Below are 19,183 nucleotides of genomic sequence, written 5' to 3' on the forward strand. Positions count from 1 at the left end.
ATAATTACTAGATAAATTTTCCAAAAGGTTCTATATATAGGACCCTTTGAAAAAGTAAGGTAGATTAGATCGATTGAATATTTGCTTTGTATTACCCGGGCAGACGGTAACAACAAAATTCATACCATTTCAATAACAAATACTGTTAAAATAACAGAAAGTGTTATGGAATATTCATGAAAAAACAATTTTTGCATAAAAGTTTAATAACAGCTTATGTTATCATGACAAAATTTGTTATTGGTCTGCTATTGGTTGAAGGCCAAAACAACTTTGGAATAACATTTTCTGCTATGGAAGAATACCTCCAACTGTTATTGGCATGATCGGATTAGTTGCTAAAATAACAAAAAATAATTTCAAAGATTTGTTTAAAGAATAACTAAAAATGTTATTAGTCTGTTATAACAATAACAATCCAATAACAAAAAATTCATAGCGACGAATAACAAACCTTGTTATGAATAACATAAAATGTTATTGGCCTAGTATTTTTAAAAATCAAAAAATGTTATTTCCTAAATATTGCCGTCTGCTCGGGTAGAAAGTAACCAGATGTACAATGCAAAACAATCCCCATTTCGTCGCTGTCGTGCTATCTTGTCGCACATGCATTTTGGGCAAAATAAAGTTAAGACCGCCATTTTGTTTTGTGTTTTGTGAACCAGAGCTTTGCACCCAGATTTTTGTTACAGACATTTTAATATTTTCCAAACTTTGGGTACTATTTTTTATGCATCCCCTACACTAAAAGTCAGAAGTATCCTTCAAAAGGGTACTTTCAATCCTCAAAAAGCATACTTTCTATCCTTTTTTAAAGTTAACCCGGCGTCACCCTTTCAAGGGGTATGTAAAATTCAGTAAATTTTCGATACCCTTTTAAAGGGTGACGATGGGTGAACTTGAAAAAAGGATACTTTTTACTTTGAGTGTATGCTACTATGTCCATAATGATTTATAACAACATTTGTCATTTTTTTAATCAAATTATTTCCGTATTGGGTCCGTTCAACAATTTTGGAATAAGAAGACAACAACTTCTTTGGATGCTGTGCATTTGTGTCTCACCTTTTGTCCTTTACATATTCCCAAAATTTGATTTCAGCCCTAAGACATTCAATAAAACCGAAACACTCCGTACATTGTTGTCACTTTTCATATGAAAGAAGTTTCAATCTTGTCGTGCTATCTTGACACAACTAGCCAAAGGAATTCTAGGCCAGAACGCGTTTGACACACGTACAAGACCGAATACCGTAAACATTTTTATTTATAACTCGGGACTCCAGCAACCAAATTCAACCTTACTTCGGGACAATGCACAAAACGTGTTTTGTTATTGTTTACATTGCGTGCTCTCGTTTTTGTTTATTCAAGATCAAACATCAAAACACGACGTCAAAAAGCGACGTGCGAAAAGATAGCACGAAATCGTCGATTTGTTGTGTGTTCTTTTTGTCAGTATTTTTTTCTAAAGGAGAGACGAGAATTACAATTGTTTTTTTTAAATTTTACTAGATTACTTTTTGATTGAGAACTCAATTTAACTTAAAAATAATTTTAGAAAAAAAATTAAATAAAAAGAATAATTTCAAAAAATTACCATCAAATCAAAATTTATTTGGCCAAAAACAATTTGTCAAGACTAACATTTCAAAAGGGCCAAACATTCAATATTACGCCCTTTTGAAATGTTAGAAAAATTTCACGAATGTTTCATATTTAAACATTGAAAATTGGTCCATTAGTTGCCGAGATATCGACGTTAGGAAATGGTGGGTTGTTTGGGTGAGACTTAGAAAACATCATTTTTTCTGTTTATAAATCATTGCATGGCAATATCTCAGCAACTAAGAATTGTATCAACAATGTTCAAAAAAGCAAAATATAGAGAATTGCCTCAGCTTTTCAAACAATTTTTTTTCAAAAGTGGGCAAACATGTGCACTAATTTAAAAAAAATGAATAACTGCGACTATTTAAAAAAAAAAAACAGTTACCGTAAAACGGGGTCACTTTGATAGGATTTCAATTTGTTTTGGAATATTTTCCAACAGGTAAGGTTTTTATCTGGAAAAAAATTTCAGTAGTGTTTAGAAAAATAGTTACGTTAAAAATTCATGGTTTGAATTCCGGGGTGACTTTGATAGTCGCAGTTTTTCTTGTTAAAATCATATTTAAGATGTTCAAACTTTATTTGTAGGTTGAATGTACCGTCACTAAAGTAGCTGATATAGTTTTTAAGAAAAAAAAATCAATGCTTATATTTAGTCAACTAGGTTTATAAGCTTTTTATCAAAAAACATATTAACTTTAGGTAAAATTGTTAAAAAGTCGGAATTTTGCCTGAAATTTGTTAAAACAAGTTTTGTTTATAAAATTATCGATTTATATTGCATTTATACTAAATTTCAAGCACGAATCACAAGTTTTCACATTTTACATGAAATTTGTTCAACTGAAATGGCCTATAAATTTGGAGATTTTTTTTATTATGTTTCAAAAACACATATCGTTTATTATTTACACACTTATTTATCCTCCTCCTAGATAAAAATTATACAAAGAATCAGAAAATGTATTCCGTTTTTCGATTCAAAATCATATTCATTGAGAAAATCATGACACTTTGAGAAGTTTAAAATAATGATATTCATCAACATTTTCTTAACTATAGCTAACTAACTTTTTAAAATTTTCAAATTTTATGAAAAGTTCTTTTTAAGGTACTTTGAACACTTCTCTACCACGGTCAGTATAATTCCATAGCATTCCATGCGTATTAAATTTGTACTCTTCATTTTGCGGAAAAATCTCATACCTATCAAAGTCACCCCGTTTTACGGTACCTAAAAATGGCTATAACTTGAAAACGGTGCACTTTATCAAAATTTCACTAAAGTACTTTTGATTGCAAATTCGATTTCACATCGAAAAATGAAGTTGATACATTTTTGCGATTAATATTTGGAATTTTTGAAAAAAAAAAAATCATAACTCGGTCAAAGATTTTTTGCACATTCTGGAAATTTCTGAAAAGCTGGCATTTGATGTTCCCTAAAACATATCAAAAAATAAAAATAGCGTTTTTTCCAAATCAAGTCTAGTGACAAAACTAAAATTAAAAATCACAAAAAAATACCGTGTATTATTTTTTTCAGTGTAGTCCTTATCCATACATACAACATTGCCGAAGATCTAAATCGATCAAAAAAATCCTTCAAAAGATACAGATTTTTTAATTTTTATACGTCATTTTTGTATGGACAGCTGCCAAATTTGTATGGAAAATTATATGGACAAAAAAATGATGCAAAATGGCTTATTTGGGCAATTAAAAAAAATAAAAATAAAATAAAAATACCGATTTAAACCGTTTTTATTTTTTGTATTTTTAGATTTGGCTCAAACTGGGGTAGGGGCCTTCCCTACGGCCAAAGATGCTATTTTGTGTCATTGGTTCGCCCATACAAGTCTCCATAAAATTTGGATAGCTTTTCATACATAATAATCTGAACATACAAATCTAAAAAAAAACTTTTGAAGGAAATTTGCTGATAGATTTGGTGTCTTCGCCAATGTTGTAAATATCAATGAGGACTTTTCAGAAAAAATGGGTACACGTCAGTTTATTTAGGGGTAATTCTCTACCAACTCACACAGCAGTTGCCCCGACCCCTATTCGATTTGCGTGAAACTTTGTCCTAAGGGGTAACTTTTGTCCCTGATCACGAATCCGAGGTCCGTTTTTTGATATCTCGTGACGGAGGGGCGGTACGACCCCTTTTATTTTTGAACATGCGAAAAAAGAGATGTTTGTCAATAATTTGCAGCCTGAAACGGGGATGAGATAGAAATTTGGTATCAAAGAACTTTTATGTAAAATTAGACGCCCGTTTTGATGGCGTACTCAGAATTCCGAAAAAAACGTATTTTTCATCGAAAAAAACATTTAAAAAGTTTTCAAAAAATTTCCGATACTGTAATGTCAAATTTTTTGGAACATGTCATTTTATAGGAAATTTAATGTACTTTTTTTTATAGGAAATTGACTCAGAAGGGTAATTTTTTCATTTAGAACAAAATTTTTCATTTTAAAATTTCGTGTTTTTCTAACTTTGCATGGTTATTTTTAAGAGTGTAACAATGTTCTAGAGCAGACAATTACAAAAATTTTGATATATAGACATAAGGGGTTTGCTTATAAACATCACGAGTTATTGTGATTATACGAAAAAAAGTTTTGAAAAAGTTGGTCGTCGTCGATCATGGCCGTTCATGGTCACCCGCGGATCATGAACAAAGAGAAACGCAAAAAGTTACTTTTTCAAAAGTTTTTTTTCGTAAAATCGCGATAACGATAGCAAACCCCTTATGTCTATATATCAAAATTTTTGTAATTGTCTGCTCTACAACTTTGTAGAACATTGTTACACTCTTAAAAATAACCATGCAAAGTTAGAAAAACACGAAATTTTAAAATGAAAATTTTTGTTCTAAATGAAAAAATTACCCTTCTGAGTCAATTTCCTATAAAAAAAAGTACATTAAATTTCCTATAAAATGACATGTTCCAAAATTTTTTACAGTCGAGTAACGGAAAATGGGAGAATTTTAAAACTTTTTAGTGTTTTTTTCGATGAAAAATACGTTTTTTTCGGAATTCTGAGTACGCCATCAAATCGGGCGTCTAATGCTACATAAAAGTCCCTTTGACACCAAATTTCTATCTCATCACCGTTTCAGACTGCAAATTATTGAAAAACACCTCTTTTTTCGCATGTTCAAAAATAAAAGGGGTCGTACCGCCCGTCCGTCACGAGATATCAAAAAACGGACCTCGGATTCGTGATCAGGGACAAAAGTTACCCCTAAGGACAAAGTTTCACGCAAATCGAAGAGGGGTCGGGGCAACTTTTCCCGATTTCGTTTGAGTTGGTAGAGAATTACCCTTTGAGGAGTTCAGAAAATTTCTAATAAAATTTCCTAAGTGACATTGAAGGACCTATGCAGAGATCTGGTTGCTGAACTGTATTTCGAATAAAAAAATAGATTTTTTTAAGTTTCATTCAAACTTTCCAACATTTTCCAATGCAAATATTTCAGCAACTAATGGTCCAAAAAATATTTTGAAAATGTTGAAATGTTTGGCCATTATCACTAATATCTCCACGACGATCAAGTACGTAAAAGAAGATGAGAATTTCAGTCGACCAAAGCCAAAGAGGATGTCGGCAAACGACCAAGAAGTGATCGTTCATTCTTATTTCAACCAACACTCGAGTCGTAGAAAGTGCTTTGATAACAAATACACCAAAACGAGAGGTCAGCGGCGGGATCGTACACAGCGCAAAGAGGGGTTAAATCCAATCAGATCTCAGTTGAGCTCCTGCTGCAGCCATGGGAACACGTCCGAACTCTGTTTTACTGCTACTGGCCGGCCTCCTGCTCGGAACCGACGCCGGAGTGCTGGACAACCGCATCGATCAGTGCAACCTGCCGGACGCTTTGGTGCAGGAGATTCGCGGCTACCAGCCGATCGTGAACAAAATCGTTCAGCGGATCGTGGGCGGCGAGTTTGCTGGCAAGACGTGGGAGAGCTTGGCGGAGTTGGTTGATACGTTCGGGGCGAGGCTGGCGGGGACTGATCAGCTGGAGCGGACGATCGACTGGGTGCTGGAGCGGATGGGACGGGACGGGTTGGAGAATGTGCACACGGAGGAGGCGAGCGTGCCGCATTGGGTGAGGGGATTTGAGAGTGCTCAGCTGGTGGCTCCGTTCAAGAAGAACTTGGCGGTGTTGGGGTTGGGCACGTCGGTTGGAACTCCGCGGGGTGGGATAATTGCGGACGTGATCGCCGTGGAGTCGTTTAAGGAGTTTGAGGGGTTGAGTCCGGTGGATGTTAAGGGTAAGATTGTGGTGTTTGTACCGAAGTGGGAGAGTTATGGGAAGACGGTGGTGTACAGGAGTAAGGGGGCATCGGTTGCGGCGAAGAAGGGAGCGGTTGCGACGTTGATCCGGTCGGTGACGCCGTTTTCGATTGGGTCGCCGCATACGGGTGGGCAGGATTATGAGGAAGGGGTACGGAAGATCCCGTCGGCTTGTATTACGGTTGAGGATGCCGAGATGATCTTGCGCAAGTACCGGCGGGGTGAAACGCTGACGATTCATTTGGAGATGGAGGATCGCAACTTGGAGCCGTTCATGTCGAGAAATACGATCGCGGAGTTGGTGGGGACGACCTACACGAACTACTCGGTGGTGATCGTGTCTGGTCATTTGGACAGCTGGGACGTTGGGGTGGGAGCGATGGACGACGGTGGTGGAGCGTTGATCTCGTGGAAGGCGTTGACCTATTTGAAGGCAATGGGACTGCGACCGCGTCGGACGATCCGAGCGATCCTGTGGACGGGGGAGGAGCTGGGACTGTGGGGAGGTCGTGCATACAAGGAGGCGCACAAGGCCGAGGAGAAGAAGGAGTTTAACTTTTTCTTCGAGTCGGACATTGGGACGTTCGAGCCGCGGGGGTTGGACTTTTCCGGCAACAAGGACGCGGAGTGTATCATGCGGGAGATTGTGAAACTGATGGGTGCATTGAACGCCACGGAGTTTGAGACTCCGACTGATGGAGGGCCGGACATAAGCCACTGGACTACGAGAGGATTCCCCGGGGCGTCGCTGCTGAACAAGAACGAGAAGTACTTCTGGTAAGATCGTAATGCACTGTGTTCAAGACATCGCTAACGCTTGTTCTTTTAGGTTTCATCACTCCGCCGGGGACAGCATGGCCGTCGAGGATCCAAAGAATCTGGACAAGTGTGCAGCCCTGTGGGCCGCGGCGGCCTACGTGGTAGCCGATTTGAGTGTTTCGATTCCGAAAGATGTAACGGATTAATTCAAGATTTACGGATTAAAAAGTCTTTCACAGAAAATCTTTAAAATCATTCAAGATATCACAATCAATCGTTCAAAATCGCGTAACTCGACGGTTCTCCCTCAACGACAACCTGAAGATTCTTCGTGATGGATCACCCACATCTCGCGCCAGGCCATTGTATGATAAGCGGACCGTTGATAACCGCCCGTCTCAAGTGGCGGAATCTCAGTCGTAACGCAACAATGGTCGCGCTAAGAACACTGCTAACGCTAACGCTCCTGCTCGTAGCAGGTTCCGCGAACGCCGCCGCCGAGTGCCAGCTATCGGAAGAACTCCTGGCCGAGATTCGCGCCTACCAACCCGTAGTCAACCGGATCCTGCACGAGATCGTGGATGGGCGGTTCGCGGGCGAAACCTGGAAGGCGTTGGCGGAGTTGACCGATGAGTTTGGACCTCGCATGACCGGATCGCAGCAGCTGGAGGATGCGATCGATTACGCGGTGCGCGGAATGGTGCAAGACGGGTTGGAGAACGTCCACACGGAGGAGGCGTCCGTGCCGCACTGGGTTCGGGGTTACGAGCGGGCGCAACTCGTTGAACCGATGAGGAAGGAGATCGCGGTTATCGGGCTGGGGAGTTCGGTTGGGACGAGGAAGGGAGGAATAGTGGCGGAAGTTGTAGTGGTCGAGTCGTTTGAAGAGTTGGCATCGCTTCCGGAAGAGCTAGTGGCGGGGAAGATAGTAGTGTACGCTCAACCGTGGCAGAACTACGGCGTTACGGGACAGTATCGCTCGCAGGGGGCTAGTGCCGCTGCAAAGAAAGGAGCGGTGGCGAGTTTGATCCGCTCGGTGACGCAGTTTTCGATCGGGTCGGCTCACACGGGATTTCAAGAATACCAGGACGGCGTCCGTAAAATTCCAACGGCGTGCATAACCGTTGAAGATTCGGAACTGCTGCTGCGCAAGTATCGCCGCGGGGAGACGCTGAAGATTCACTTGGAGATGAACGATCGCAACTTTAAGCCGTTCGTTTCGCGGAATACGATCGGGGAGTTGGTTGGAAGCGAGGAGAAGAACACGTCCGTGGTGGTGGTTTCTGGACATTTGGATAGCTGGGACGTTGGCGTGGGAGCGATGGATGACGGTGGAGGTGTGATGATTTCGTGGAAAGCGTTGACGTTTTTGAAGGAGATGGGTCTGCGGCCAAGACGTACGATTCGGGCTATTCTGTTTACGGGTGAAGAGCAGGGACTGTGGGGTGGACAGCGGTACTACGACGATCACAAGGAAGGGGGCGAGGATGAGTTTAGCTTCTTTTTCGAAGCGGATATTGGAACGTTCAATCCAAGGGGATTCGACTTTGCCGGGAACGAGGAAGCGTCCTGCATATTTCAGGAGGTCGTGAAGCTGATGGCTCCGTTGAACACGACCGAGTTCCGGAAGACCAGCAACGCCGGACCGGACGTTTCGTTCTGGAACTTTGCCGGATATCCTGGAGCGGCTCTGATCAACGATAACGACAAATACTTTTGGTTCGTAAATTAACTTAAAATTTGCACTCTGATTATTGCGAGCGATCTCAATGTTTCAATCTGAAAATTAGTCAGCCAAACGTTTTGTTAAAAAAAACTTTAAATTTAAAATTAAAGAATCTTAGAAAAAAAAATACCATTTAAAAATTAAAACATCAACGAACTTGAAAAAAAATCTAAAACAATGCCAAAAAAACAAAAAATCTTAAATTTTCAAAATGTTGAAGATAAATGAAAATTTTATTTGAAGTAATTCATGTCCAAGAAAATAAATTAGGGCCAAAAATATTATAACATATTTTTGAAAACCTTTACTTTTTTTTAAACATATTTTTTTCATTGGTTTGGGAATCACAAAAATTAGAAAGTTTAATTTTTTTATCATTAAATTTAAGATTTTTTTAGTTTTTTACCCTACTTTTTTCTCTGTCATTTTAAAATTGGATTTTTTTTTTCAAATTATAGTATAAAGACTAGTTTTTTATAATTTGTTTTTAATTTTTCAATTTTTCAATTTTTAAGTCTATTGTATGTATGTATGTATGTATGTATGTATGTATGATCCCCATACCCGCAGGCAACTTGGTCCTGGAACACATGTGAGCGCTAGGTGAACAATTCGATCATCTTTTACTCCGTAATCTGTACACCCACGTGCATAAGTTTTTTTGCACGAATTTTAGTGCTACAAATACCGGCGCATAGAACAAAATGATTTCCCTCTTCCCTCCCCAAGCGCCGGAAATCTGTAGCGGGTGTAGGGACACTTCGTATAGACGCCCTTGCTCCCATCACGTCACTGAGGGTATGGAGCGACGAGAAATTAATAAGCATGCCCCCTCAGTCGAACCTTCATTAGAGAAGCAGGCAATCCACAACTCACAGCGAACGACCAAGGGAACACCCTACCGCGTATTTAGTAAATTGGCGTGGTTAGTCTTAAATGGAATGTATGAATGTTAGAATGAGTGACAGTGTATTTTGATATAAGAAAAGGAGCGATCTCACCAAATCGGGAATCTTCAACTCCGGCATCGTCGGTCTTGAAACGTCACTTGAATCTTCTTGGAATTCTGTCCTCTATTTGCTGAACTACCGGCAACCAAATTGGTACGGAACCAAAACAGCAAACAACTTCCTGGATTCCGGTGAAATCTTGAGGGACAAGTCAGGTGTTGGTGAAAGCCATCATGTCCTGGCTGATAATCTTGAACATCAGGACTGGAACCACACGACGTTTTAACCGATGGTAACTTAGTGGTGTGCACCAGCTGCTGCTTATCCGCCGATATTGTCCGCAATTGACATCTCCTGGGCGTCACGGAGATTTTCCACTGCTATCGCTATCACTGGCCACCAACAGATTTACCAGTTAAATATCATTATTTTCACTAACTTTGTATTTTTTTTATCAAATATTTTAGGAATGAAAAATGAAAAAAAAAATCTATTGATTTTTTTTTTCAAAACACATTGTTTATTTTTAAAGTTGTACTTTTTTCGAATTTGAAATTCTTTTTTTTTATTCAAAAATTATCTTAAACAATTTACTTTTTTTAATGTATGTGTTTGTATGATCTATACATTTTTATGTTTTTTTTTCTTGGTGTATATAACAGGTTAGCATTTAGAATCTAAAATAAAGAAAAAAGTTAAAGTGCTTTAAAAATATGAGAGCCTTAAACAATTTAAATTTAAATTTTTAACTTTTGAAAATTTCTCATTTTGTTTCATATTTCGATTTTTTAAATTGTTTTTTTTTTATTTAATCTTTTTTTCTTCTTAATTTATGACATTATCAGGTTTCACAAATGAAAAAAAAGGAAAAAAAAAATAAAACTAAAAGTTTAGAGTCTAAAAATATTTAAATTCACAAATAAATAAAAAAAAAATCAAAAGGATTAAGTGAAATATTTTTATTTTGCTTTAAGTAAAATTTGATGTTCCATTTTTTTAAATTTTGTTCATATTGATTTTTGTATTTTACTATTTTTTAAGGAAAAATAAAAAAATAATGAAGAAAAAATGGTTACATTCAGTCTAAAAATATTTAAATTCAAAAACAAAAAAATCAAAAGATCAAGTTAAACTTTTTTTTTCAGTGAAATGTTATTTTTAAGGTTTTTTTTAGGCTTTTTTAAATTGATTTTTATAATTTAACTTTATTTTCTTCTTAATTTATAAAATTGTCAGGCTTTCACATTTGAAATCAAAAAAATAAAATTAAGAAAAAATAATATTTAAATTCATGAAAAAAATGCTAAAATATCGAAAGGATGTTAGTTATTTGAAACTTGATTTTTCAAGTAATTTTTAAAATTGCTGTTATTCAACTTTTTAATTGTTTTCTTAATTATATTCAATGCTTAAATTATGAATTCTTGCTTACTTTAAGGTCCTATAAACATGGCCATGATACATGTTTATAGGACCTGTTTTGAAAAAGTTTTCTAGAATTTTGTTAAATTTGGGATCTTGTTTTATTTTCAAATTTTATTTTTTATCTGAATTTATAATTATCTTTTTTTTTTAGTTGACGAATTTGTTTGACATTTAATTTTTCTTTATTTACACAATTGTTAGATTTAAAATTAAAAAATTAGAAAAAAATGATGAAACTTAAAAAAATTCAAAGTCTAAAAATAATTTAACTCATAAGTTCAAAAAAGTTAAAAAAAATCGAAATCACTTAAAAAAATATAAATTAAAAAATAACTTATTTTAACACTTAAACTCCCAAGCTGGAGAAAAAGAAAGTATTTTTATGGAAATACCCCCTTTTTCGAGTTTGGGAGTTTAGGTGTTAAAACGTTAAAACCTATTTTTTTAAGAATTCAGAATATTAAATTTAAAAAATCAAATATTTAAACACTAAACATTAAAAAAAACACTTTTAGAAAAATAAATACATGAAAACACACAAAATAAATTTAAGAAAAGTTGAAAAGGAAAAAATAAAAAATCTAAACTTTAAATAAGTAAATAAAAAACAAAATATTAAAAACCAAGATCTTTAAAATTTGATAATAATTAAAAAAAAAAATAATAACACTCTTTAAATTATTTAAATAAGAAAAAAAAGTATAAAAAAACAAATCATGCATTTCGATAAGTAGTTCAAAGGTTATGTATAAAAATATGTTTTCACATACATCCGGATCTCACATAAATGTATGTAAACTATGTCCGGATCCATTATCTATCATCATCTTTCGTTGGACAGGTAATCGAAAAAGTTTTCCAACGAATCCAAAACAATGGAGGTCTGGCAACCCTGTTTCCAGTTATTATCACTGAAGTAATATTTCTGTACTTTTTTATTCCGGATCAAAACATAATTAGCTGAAATTTGTGTCCAAACCCATCATATCAGTAATTGTTGGTAAGATTGAGGAAGGCATCAGATTATGTTTTTTTTTTAAATTTGTGTCATAACAAAATGACCTAAATCTCACGGTGGCTTGCAATAATCAGGGAGTTGGTTATGAAGTTTGAAAATTAAATTTAAACTTATTTTTATTCCCAGGTATCACCACTCGGCCGGCGACAGCATGCTGGTAGAAGACCCCGTCAGTCTGGACAAGTGCGCCGCCATCTGGGCTGCGGCAGCGTACGTCGTCGCCGATTTGAGCGTTCCCATCCCGAAGGTTATAGTTTCCAACTAAACTGGCAAGGCTTCTTCAACTTTCCCGAAATTTCAAAACCCGTATTTTTTTTTTTTCATATAGAAAAAACAAATAAACAATTTATTTCCGCTTACCTTTCATCAGTTTCAGACCGCGCCTGGCCCGCAGCTGATTTACGTTCTTAGTTTCTCGCATGCGGCGTTTCTTGAAAATCTTCCGAATGTCCCTCGCTTGCTCCTTCCTGCCGGCGTCCGCCGCCGCCGCCGGTTCGGTGGCAAATTCCAGGAAAAATTTCCTCCCCTCCTCGAGCCGGACGTCGTCCGGCAGGAAGAAAAAGTTCTCCTTCCAAATGCCCTGCTTCGAGTAGTAGCCGGGTTTGCGGTCCTTCTTCTTCGAGGGCACTTCCGGTTCTTGCGGAACCTCCTGGACGGGACTTTCCGGCTTTGGCTCTTCCTCCACCTCGTCTTCACTATCGGAGGATTCGTACTTGAAGCGAGCGTCGCTGTACGCGGGTTTGCCGAACGATTTCTCCTGCTCGACTTCTTCTTCCTCGTCTTCTTCCGGTCGGGCAGCACTTCCAAACATGGACAGCAAGCTGAACCCGCCCGAGTTCTGGCCAATCACTTGGGTGAGGTCCTGCGCAACCTGGAAGAACTTTTCCTCCGAAACCGCAAAAGTTTCCTCCGAACGTTCGGCCTTTTTCGCAGCAATGATTTCCTCTTCGGTGAGCAACTTCGCCTTCTTCTCAACCCGGGCCGATTCTTTCCCCTTTTGGGCGGACGGATCGAACCGTTGCATCGACTTCTGGTCCGGTACGTTTCGCGCGCCGTCCTGAATTTCGCGTCCGGTCATCTTCGAAAGGATTTCCATCTGCTTGCGACGTTCGCCGTTGGCCGGTGGCTTGGCACCGGAGGCTGCCGGATCCAGGGTGGCCTTTTCCTTCTCGAGAGCTCTTCGCTTGCGTCGGCCAGCGGCCGAGTCGTCATCCGCCAGGAAGCGCTCGTCCAGTTTGAAGCGGGAATCGCCGTGGAACTGCGTCTGCATCTCGTACAAGCGTTGGCCCTTTTCAGCTGGAAGAAGATTGAGACACATTTTAAATTATAAAATTTAAAAAATTTAAAATCATGAAATTTTAAAATTTTAAAATCATAAAATTTAAAAAAAATTATGAAATTCTAAAATTTAAAAATTTTAAAATTCTAAAATTCTAAAATTCTAAAATTCTAAAATTCTAAAATTCTAAAATTCTAAAATTCTAAAATTCTAAAATTCTAAAATTCTAAAATTCTAAAATTCTAAAATTCTAAAATTCTAAAATTCTAAAATTCTAAAATTCTAAAATTCTAAAATTCTAAAATTCTAAAATTCTAAAATTCTAAAATTCTAAAATTCTAAAATTCAAATTCAGAAATTCAAAAATTCAAAAATTCAAAAAATCAAAAATTCAAAAATTCAAAAATTTAAAAATTCAAAAACTCAAAAATTCAAAAATTCAAATATTCAAAAATTCAAATATTCAAAAATTCAAAAATTCAAAAATTCAAAAATTCAAAAATTCAAAAATTCAAAAATTCAAAAATTTAGAAATTCAAAAATTCAAAAATTCAAATTTAAAAATTCAAAAATTCAAAAATTTAAAAATTCAAAAATTCAAAAATTTAAAAATTCAAAAATTCAAAAATTCAAAAATTCAAAAATTCAAAAATTTAAAAATTCAAAAATTTAAAAATTCAAAAATTCAAAAATTTAAAAGTTCAAAAATTCAAAAATTCAAAAATTCAAAAATTCAAAAATTCAAAAATTCAAAAATTCAAAAATTCAAAAATTCAAAAATTCAAAAAATTAAAAATTCAAAAATTCAAAAATTCAAAAAATTCAAAAATTCAAAAATTCAAAAATTCAAAAATTCAAAAATTCAAAAATTCAAAAATTCAAAGATTCAAAAATTCTAAAATTTTAAAATTCTAAAATTCCAAAATTTTAAAATATTACAATTTTGGAATTTTAAAATTCTAAAATTTTGAAAATCTGGAATTCTTGAATTTTAAAATTTTAAAACCCTAAATTCTCAAAATTTTAAAAAATCTTTAATTTGAAAGATTCTAAAATTTTCAAAATTCTTAAATTTCCAAAATTTTATAATTCTGGAATTTTAGAATTTTTAAATTCTAAGGTTTCAAAGCTTCAAATTCTAAATTTTTAAATTCTAAAATATTAAAATTTTAGAATTTCAAAATTCTAAAATTTTTAATACAAAAATTCTAAAATGTAAAAGATTCTAAAATTTCAAAAATTCTTAAATTTTGAGAATTCTAGAATTTTTAAATTCTAAATTTGAAAAAAAAATTAAAATTCTTGAATTCTAAAATTCAAAAATTTAAAAATTCAAAAATTCTGAAATTCTAAAATTCTGAAATTCTAAAATTCTAAAATTCTAAAATTCTCAAATTCTAAAATTCTAAAATTCTAAAATTCTAAAATATTACAATTTTAAAATTTTGAAATTCCAAAATTTTATAATTCTGGAATTCTAGAATTTTTAAATGTTAGCCTTAAATTTCAAATTCTAAATTTTCAATTCCAAAATATTAAAATTTTAGAATTTCAAAATTCTAAAATTTTTAAAATCTGGAGCTCTAAAATTTTTGCAATTCTAAAATGTAAAAGATTCTAAAATTTTGATTATTCTAAAATTTTGAGAATTCTAGAATTTTGAAATTCTAAATTTCCAAAATTCTAGAATTTTAAAATTCAAAACAAATTAATTTTAAAATATTGAAATTTTAGAATTTCCAAATTCCAAAATTTTTAAAATCTGAAATTTAAAAACTCTTATATTCTTAAATATTGATAATCCTAAAATTACCAAAATTTTGAAATTCTGGAATTCTAATTTTTTTAAATTCCAAAATTTCAAAGGCAATTCTAAGTTTTTATAATTTTAAAATTTTAGAATTTCAAAGTTCTAAAATTTTGAAATTCTGAAATTTTAAAACTCTGAAATTTCAAAATTTTAATACTCTAAAATTCTTAAATTTTAAAAATTCCAAAATGTAAAAGATTCTAAAATTTTGAAAAGTCTGGAATTTTAAAATTCTAAATTTCCAAAATTTTAAAACTCTAAAATTTTAAAATTTAAAAATTTTAATTTTAAAATATTCAAATTTTAGATTTTCTAAATTCTAAAATTTTTAAAAACTGAAATTCTAAAACTCTAAAATTTTGAAATTTTGAAAATTCTTAAATTTTGAAGAATCTAAAATTTTAATAATTCTAAATTTTGAAGAATCTAAAATTTTAAAGATTTTAAAAATTTTAAATTCGAATTTCAATTTTAAAATTTTTAAAAATCGAAAATTCCAAAATTTTAAAACTCTAGAATTTCAAAATTCTTAAATTTAAAACTTTAATATACTAAAATTTTAAAAATTCTAAAATATTTAAGATTCTAAAATTTTAAAAATTCTGAAATTTTGAAAATTCTAAAATTTTTAAATTCTAAATTTCAAAAAATTCAAAATTCTAGAATTTAAAAATTAAATTAAGTCTAAACTTCGAAATTATTTAGATTTTAATTCAAAAATATTGAAATTTTGGGATTTCAAAATTTTTAAATTTCGAAAATCTAAAATTCAGAAATTCCAGAATATAAAAATTCTACAATTTCTAAATTCTAAAATTCTAAAATTTCTAAATTCTAAAATTCTTAAATTCATGAAATTCTAATAATCTAAAAAAAATTAAATTCTATAATTCTATTTTGTTTTTAAATTCCAAATTTCTAAAATTCTACAATTCTAAAAATTTTAAATTCAAGAAATCTAAGATTTCAAAGTCAAAAACTCTAAATTTTTCAGATCTTAATTGTAAAGTATTAAAATTTTAGGATGTCGAAATTCAAATATTTCGAAAATTTAAAATTCTAAAATTCCAGAATATAAAAATTCTAAAATTTCAAAATTCGAAAACTCTGAAATTGTAAAAATCTAAAATTTTAAAATTCTACAATTCTTAAATTTTAAAATCTAAAATTTTTAACTTCTAGAATTTTTGATTCTTAGAATTTTTAAATTTAAGAATTTTAAAATTCTTAAATTCCAAATTTCTAAAATTTAAGTTTTAAAATTGTAAAATTCTAAAATACTATCAGCATGTTACTTACAGTTCTCAGCCAGCTGCTTCCGGACAGTAAAGTTTCCCTTGAAATCGTCCCCATCATCCTGATCATCGAACAGCTTCACTTTTTTCTTAGTTCCCTCCTCATCATCGTCATCGGCAAAGACAATCTTGTTCCGTTTGGGACCATTTCCACCGGCAAGTGCCGCCTGAATGGCCAACTTCTGCTGCTCGTAAGCGCTCTGCAGCTTGGTCAATCCCTGCTTTCGCTTCTCATCCGCCAGGCGCGCATTATCCGCAAGCTCCTTCTCCGGCTGGCGTCGATTCTTGCTCTTGTCGATGACTTCCTTCACCTCCCCGGAAGTAAAAGCAATCTTCAGCTTGCCGTGCTCGATGTACGTCTCCTGGTTCCACTTCCGGACCAGCTGATCTTCCTCACCCTGCTGCTTCTGTCTAACAACCGGAGCGCTCCTGACCGGCACCGGTTTTTCATCTTCTTCACTTTCCTCGCTCGATTCCTCACTCGAAGATTCCACCTCCTTCGCAATCGTCGGCAGCGCCGGAAGTGCCTCCTTCACCACCACCTTACTCTCCACCTCCTCCTTCTTATAAGGATTCAATAGGCCACTTTTCTCCTTGGCCGCTTCCGCCTCCTCCCGTTCCCGCTTCAACCGGTCCAAAAACGATTCCTTCGCCCTCGAAACATTCAAATATACCCCTTTATACCGCTCCTGCCGGAACTCGTCCAGCAGCTGGCGCAGTGTCCGCTCGTCGACGTCAATGTTTACGAACGCAAACGTGTCGTCGGAACCGGTCAGCGGGTTCGCCTTCGACTTGAGGTCGATCGCACGCACCGGCCCGTACGAGGAGAACTCATTCTTCAGCTCCTGCTCGCTGGTGCCCCCGGGGATGTTGCCCACGAACAGACGGTGGAGGGGCATTTTGGGAATCTCGCGGACGCAACCAGGGAACGAACGATTTTCGGAACGCGACGCACGGGATGGCAGATTGTTGTGGGAATCTGCTCCGGGCACCTGCAAAACCGCACTTTTATTTTGTTTACAACTGCACGTGCTTTTGACGTTTCTTCGAATTACACCGCACTGTACACTGTCAGTTTTTAGCATCAGTATTACACTTTTTTCTATCTTACACGCAAAATCCACATAACACAGATCTGTGTAAAATTTGACACAGATTGCCCAAAACCGGGAATAGAGCAATTTACGTGCGTATGTATTGCGTGTACGTACACGAAAAAAAAGTGAGGTTAAATTTTGTCAGGCAGCAAAATCAAATGGTGCGCTAGTGTGCGTACGCGAAACGTTATAAAGCTCTATACACAGAATCTGTGTAGAAGCCTTGTACACAGATCTGTGTACAGCCGCTGTCTGTCAAATCTGTGTAATTTTTATTAAACAAACTGTGTAAAATTTTACACAGATCTGTGTAGGATTTTACACAGATCTGGGTAAAATTTTACCCAGAATCTGGGTAGAACATAAAATATGGTTGTGATTCTGAAGATGATTTTGAACATATATTTTAAAAATATAAGGTAAAATAAAGAACATTTTTTTAGCTTAAGGTTGAGTTTTTAAACATAATAAACATTTGAAGGAGCCGCAGTATCCGTTTGCTCGTGTTGTCTCCGGAAGTCCTCCTCTGGAATAGCTGGTGTGGATAGTTTCGCAGCGGGCAAGCCTGGCGCTTCTGCCGCACACGAAGTAGGACATCGAAGAGAAAAGCTACCAATCTGGAATAAAAATCGTGAGAGGTTAGAATAAAGGTTAGCTATTTTTCATGAGATGCATTACCTGAAAAGTTGAAAATCCAATCTAGGACTGATTCTTATTGGAACCGATGGCCGAAATGATAAAAAATCTAATAGAGAAAGACAATTTAACAATACTTCATGGAAAAAATCACGAGAAATAACTAACCAAGTTTCTCGGAGCTGCATGAAAGTTGCCATCTTAAGTTTTTTGGTTTTTACCCAGATTGAAACGAAAGCTGATCGAAAATCTGTGTAATTTTTTACACAGATCTGTATTATAAAACTACACAGTTTTGACAGCTAGAACATGTTCTACAATCTGTGTAATTTTTTTACACAGATTTGTGTTATGTGGATTTTGCGTGTACTCGCACTTGATTAGTTTTTAGGGAGCGTTCTTTTATTACGTAACGCAGTTGGGGGGGAGGGGTGGTCAGAGGCTGTGTTACGCTCCATACATTTTTTTTAAAATTTGTATGGACATTTTGTCACGAGGTTGGGGGGAGGGGGTCTAAAAATCCGATTTTACGTAATAAAAGAACAATCCCTTTGCTACGATTACAAGAAAAAATAGTTATAACCCACTGAGAATTTTGGCTCGAGCCTCGACTCGATTCAGGCTCGATCTCGAGCCAGATCGACTCGAGGCTCGAGCCAGAATTCTCAGTGGGAAGGCTATCTAACCAAAATCTCTTAGGGAGCGTTCTTTTATTAAGTAATGCCAAATTTGGATTTTTAGACCCCCTCTCCCCATCGTAACAAAATTTTCATACAAATTTAAAAAAAAAAAAATGTATGGAGCGTAACACGGCCTCAGACCCCCTTCCCCCCAAACTGCGTTACGTAATAAAATAACGCTCCCTTAACACACTCAAGGCCGGTGGTAGAAAATAAATTATATCGATTAGGCTGATTTAAATATGGGGGAACGATTTCTTGGCGCTTTTCTTCACCCTCTCTGGCTTGCTTTCGCTGCTGCCCATTTGAAGTTTTCCTTGCCCGATTCCTTACCAAGTGCGTTAGGGGAATAAGGGAAGGGAAGGAGTATCTTAATAGTTTCATAAAATTATCTGGTTTAAAGTTTATAAACGCTATAATCGAATTAAAAACGGTCAAGAAAGCTTAGGGGAATTATACCCTTTCTAATAAAACACCTATCTTCGTCATATGGAGAGTTTGATGCTCGATTAAAGCTCCAAAAATACTATTTAGGCTATAAACTTACCAGCAACAGCACCGCCTCGAGTAAGCACGCAA

General features: G+C 35.1%; 3 protein-coding genes across 3 annotated transcripts; 2 read left to right on the plus strand and 1 right to left on the minus strand.

Annotated features, from left to right (window-relative positions):
- Positions 1-5,193: 5,193 nt before the first annotated feature.
- Positions 5,194-6,895, plus strand: LOC120428003 (carboxypeptidase Q-like). The gene is made up of 2 exons (XM_039592971.1): positions 5,194-6,706; positions 6,759-6,895. The coding sequence occupies exons 1-2, from the start codon at positions 5,400-5,402 to the stop codon at positions 6,892-6,894; spliced, it is 1,443 nt and encodes a 480-aa protein (XP_039448905.1). The 5' UTR covers positions 5,194-5,399; the 3' UTR covers position 6,895.
- Positions 6,896-6,986: 91 nt separating this feature from the next.
- On the plus strand, positions 6,987-12,072 carry LOC120428002 (carboxypeptidase Q-like). Its single transcript, XM_039592970.2, has 2 exons — positions 6,987-8,407; positions 11,934-12,072. The coding sequence occupies exons 1-2, from the start codon at positions 7,023-7,025 to the stop codon at positions 12,070-12,072; spliced, it is 1,524 nt and encodes a 507-aa protein (XP_039448904.1). The 5' UTR covers positions 6,987-7,022.
- An 81-nt stretch (positions 12,073-12,153) lies between these two features.
- On the minus strand, positions 12,154-17,229 carry LOC120428001 (probable RNA-binding protein CG14230). Its single transcript, XM_039592969.2, has 2 exons — positions 16,196-17,229; positions 12,154-13,103 (listed from the first exon to the last, which is right to left on the minus strand). The coding sequence occupies exons 1-2, from the start codon at positions 17,088-17,090 to the stop codon at positions 12,154-12,156; spliced, it is 1,845 nt and encodes a 614-aa protein (XP_039448903.1). The 5' UTR covers positions 17,091-17,229.
- Between the last annotated feature and the right edge of the window lie 1,954 nt (positions 17,230-19,183).

The sequence above is a fragment of the Culex pipiens genome, chromosome 3 (genome assembly GCF_016801865.2).
Source record: "Culex pipiens pallens isolate TS chromosome 3, TS_CPP_V2, whole genome shotgun sequence".
Classification (NCBI taxonomy): Eukaryota; Metazoa; Arthropoda; class Insecta; order Diptera; family Culicidae; genus Culex; species Culex pipiens.